The 3,987-nt window shown below is 60.3% G+C and overlaps 1 protein-coding gene across 1 annotated transcript in view; it reads right to left on the reverse strand.

Annotated features, from left to right (window-relative positions):
• YARS (tyrosyl-tRNA synthetase) overlaps positions 1–3,912 on the reverse strand; it is a 5,483-nt gene extending 1,571 nt beyond the window's left edge. The window contains exons 1-10 of the mRNA XM_009284848.1: positions 3,736–3,912; positions 3,444–3,619; positions 3,080–3,209; positions 2,650–2,730; positions 2,218–2,310; positions 1,877–2,012; positions 1,563–1,648; positions 941–1,076; positions 473–567; positions 313–335 (exon numbers count right to left, since the gene is read on the reverse strand). Coding sequence (XP_009283123.1) covers positions 313–335; positions 473–567; positions 941–1,076; positions 1,563–1,648; positions 1,877–2,012; positions 2,218–2,310; positions 2,650–2,730; positions 3,080–3,209; positions 3,444–3,619; positions 3,736–3,912 — 1,133 coding nt within the window. The remainder of the gene's footprint in view (positions 1–312; positions 336–472; positions 568–940; positions 1,077–1,562; positions 1,649–1,876; positions 2,013–2,217; positions 2,311–2,649; positions 2,731–3,079; positions 3,210–3,443; positions 3,620–3,735) is intronic.
• Positions 3,913–3,987: the final 75 nt, after the last annotated feature.

Raw genomic sequence — 3,987 nt, forward strand, 5'->3', positions numbered from 1 at the left:
TCAGGCTGTCGGCGTCTGGGTGCTGCCAAGCAGAAGCAAGGTGAGGAGCAGGGGAGGGGACCGGGGTGGCAGAGAAGAAGGGGGCAGACCCGCCCCACACCCCACACAGCCGTGTCACCATGTGGGAAGGTTACTCCCCTCTTCCCATTGTGCTGGTACCTGGTACCTACTGATCACTTTGCCAACGCGAATGTCCAGCCGGGATGGGACCACGTTCTCCGGCTCCGAGTTCTTGGTACCCTTCTCTGCAGGCTCTGCAGCGCAAAGGGAACAGTCGTGCCACTCGGCATAAACCCAGGGAGCTGGCCAAGCCCTGGGGAGTCGGCGTCTGGGTGCTGCCAAGCAGAAGCAAGGTGAGGAGCAGGGGAGGGGACCGGGGTGGCAGAGAAGAAGGGGGCAGACCCGCCCCACACAGCGAGTGCCCGTGTCACCATGTGGGAAGGTTACTCCCCTCTTCCCATTGTGCTGGTACCTTTTCCACACTGATCACTTTGCCAACGCGAATGTCCAGCCGGGATGGGACCACGTTCTCCGGCTCCGAGTTCTTGGTACCCTTCTCTGCAGGCTCTGCAGCGCAAAGGGAACAGTCGTGCCACTCGGCATAAACCCAGGGAGCTGGCCAAGCCCTGGGGAGCACACAGTGACCCCCAAACGCTGGCCCTGGGGCCCACCGAATTCCCTGCTTGTCTCTCTACCACACAGCACAGTCCCTCCTCCGCTTTGCTGGCCTCTCAAGCACCAGAGAAGCACGCTGGCATCTATCCTCCCTGGGGCAGGCAAAAACCCCTGGCATTGGCCTTTCCTCACCCTTCCTAATGCTCTCCGGGGCTGCTCCTGAGACTTAAGTTTCAGAACCTCTCTCTAACCTCGGCCCCTGGAGGGACTCTCTCCCACCCACTGGCCAGGCCCCCACTTCCCCGAGCTCCCAGCACCTCCTTACTGGCTTTGGATGGGTTGGGATACGCTGCGTTGGTCAGCTTCTTCAGTTCCGGGCTGTTGAATTTCTCTCTGATGGGGTCAAGCAGTTTGTTCAGGGCCACTTCCACCGAATTCTTCAAGTCTCCGGGATGCACGACCTGTATCGCGACAGACAGACAGGTTCCTGCATGGTTTCCTCCAGGGCACAGAGAGCAGCAGAATTCGAGTCACTGATCTGAGTCCAGAGAGGCAGGAACTGGAGACCACGCAGGGCGGGGAGATGAACCCCAGCACTTGGACTGATTCCCCCTCGGACAACAGAACCCCTCTTCTGGCCTCTTTTGCTTGCAGCCTCCGCTGGGGACAGCTGAAAACAGTTGAACTGCTGCTCTGTTCCAGGACGTGGCTGACGTGGTTCTGTCCTGCAACAGGACAGCTGGTGCCCCCCCATCCTTCACCCATCCTCTCACCTTTGGGCTCTCCTGGCTGGCAGCACCCTGCCACCCTACAGGCACTGGGCCACACTCGGCTCCACGCTCTCCCCTGGTGCGGATTTCCATCTCCCACTGCTGCTCAGAGCCCTCCCACAGCACTCTCGGGAGCCTCGGGGACAAGGAGGGGGTTCAGTCCCTCCCGGCGCTCACCTGCTCAGCAAAGTCCTTCTCCAGGGCCTCATAGGCTGTGTAGGTTTTGTTTCCTCCCCATTTTTCTTCTCGCAGAACCACAAACTCTGCGACACACAGATTTTAAGGCTCAGATTAACCCAAGCAGAGACTCACTCCCTGCTCAGCCAGAGAAACCACCCGTCCCACTTAGCCCAAGAGCCGAGGGGGATCGCAGCAGGGGCTGGGGAGGGGGCTCTCAGGGGCAGCCTGCTTCAGGGGGGACACGCTCCCGTCCCCTCCTCTTACCCACAGGAAAGACCAGCCCCAGTGCCCGAGCATGGGGAGCCCCTCACCTGACTTAAGGGGAAAGAGGACGTGCTTGATGAAGGAGAGGACACCGTTGTTCTCCACGTTCCCTGGCTCGCAGAAAGCCTTCTTCAACTTCTTCTTCACATCCTCCTTGCGGTCCAGAAGGTCAATCTTTGAGTCCTGGAGGAAGAGATTTCCGCAGCCCTTTACCCAAGCTCTCGCCCAAAAGAGACAACTCGTGCTGGAGTTGCTGCAACTTCTTCTCAGACCCCAGTGTGAACGGAGAGAGAAGTCACCTTCTCTTGGGGTGCAGCCTCTCCGCCGCCAGCCATTAACCCGACCCCCCCGCAGAACCCCTGACCACAGCCACCGTTCAGGGACCAACCTCTTCTGACGAGCTCATTTTGCTGCCTGTCAGACCGGGAACCATCGGGTTCATCAAATGGACGCGCTTGGCATAGCCCAGGGAAGGAAGGTACTGGGAAAAAGCAAGGAGGCAAGTCACGGACAATCTTCTTCTGAAGATCACCTTTAACTCACAATCCCTGTTTGCTCCTGGCTCCAGATAACTTGGGGACCCAGAATAACGGACCCAGAAAGCTCTTGCGAGTTCACAAGGCTCTGGCGGCCACAGCCAGGGATGCGTGGCAGCACACCAGAGCCCTGCAGACCACAAGAACAGCAGCAGGAGCTGCGAAGGGCGCTGTGGTGCCGACCGAAATCACGGACACGCTTCTCCCAATGGATTAGCGAGTGTTCGAGCCCTGAGCCAGGCGTCAGCATCGCAGGGGGGCTCTGAAAGACCCCCATTCCTCACCTTCTCTGCAAAGGTGAATATCTTCCTCTGATCAACTCCTCCAAACTGTGCGTCGACCTTGAGGTACTCCTCATCCAGGGCCTGCAGAGAGACACACACAGCCTCGAGGCCGGGCCCAAGACTCCACACTCCAGCTGTGCTCAGCCTTCGGAGGTCCTGCCCGTCCCCCAGGATCTGCCCAGCCTCTGCCAGGGCACTCCCGCCCTGGGAAGGACGGGAGCTCTCCCCGACTGCCTGCTGTCCTGCAGCTGGCCGGAGTCGCTGTAAAAGCAGCTCTGCACTCGGGTTACGCTTTGTGCTGCTGCCAGGTGTAATATTGGGGTGGAGTATGACGACCTCGGCGTTCAGCCTCGCGTGTCCCTGCAGTCCTGGCTTCGCCCAGCACCTCCCTGGCCAAGAGGCTCTGCCGACCTGCCTCGCCATGACGCACCTGCAGGCCAGGGTAGAGCAAACCGCTCAGCAAGGGGTGCTCCACCTGCTTCACCACCTCTGCTCCTGCCTTCTTCGCGTCGTGCTGCGTCACCACGGACGAGAGGCGGTACACGTCCAGCGTGTACTCCCTGTGGGAAGGGACAGCACTGTTAGCACTGGGGAGGGGGACATCTTTTTAGAACCGCTTCACGCAGACACTGGTTCTGGCCACATCAAGGGGAGCCAAGGCCTGGAGGCACCTTCACTTTGTTCCCTGAATGACAGTGCCCGGGAGCAGGCTCAGGAACAGGGCAAGCTCAGGAACAGCAGAGCCCCGGGTCAGGCTCTTCCTTCCCGAAAGGACCAGGCGCCCCAGGACTCACTTGCTGAGCTGGTAGTCAGTGCCCCGGACGAACTTCAGCTTTTCCAGGGGCACCCCAATGCTCTCCAGCATGGCTTTGATCACGTTCTCGTAATAGCGGGTGCGCAACTCCAGCAGCTCCCAGGGGGCCTTCATGTTGTCTAGGTAAGCATGGAGGTCAGCAAAGAGTATCGTCACCTGGTAGGGAGGGGGACAGAGTCAGTGCCGCGCTGCTCAGGGGAACTGCACGTTCCCGCCCACCAGCGTGGTGACAAAGCCCCCCCAGGGTCTGAGCTCCCAGCCTGGCCACCTACCTCACACCCTGCCTTCAGGAAGTCTGCGATCTTGGACATGGGCACGAAGTAGGCCACGTGGGGCTTGCCCGTGGTGGCGGTCCCCCAGTAGATCTTCAGCTCTCGCTCCTTCAGGATGGCCATGAGCTTATCCTCCCCCAGCACCTCCTGTGGAGGGTCAAGACACACAACCGGCATGGCTGAGCCTCCCCGGGAACACGCTGGGGCGGCTGGGGGAGGACGTGGGCAGGACAACGTCCCACTGAACGGCCG

Source organism: Aptenodytes forsteri, unplaced genomic scaffold (genome assembly GCF_000699145.1).
Source record: "Aptenodytes forsteri isolate BGI_AS27 unplaced genomic scaffold, ASM69914v1 Scaffold7, whole genome shotgun sequence".
In the NCBI taxonomy this organism is placed as follows: Eukaryota; Metazoa; Chordata; class Aves; order Sphenisciformes; family Spheniscidae; genus Aptenodytes; species Aptenodytes forsteri.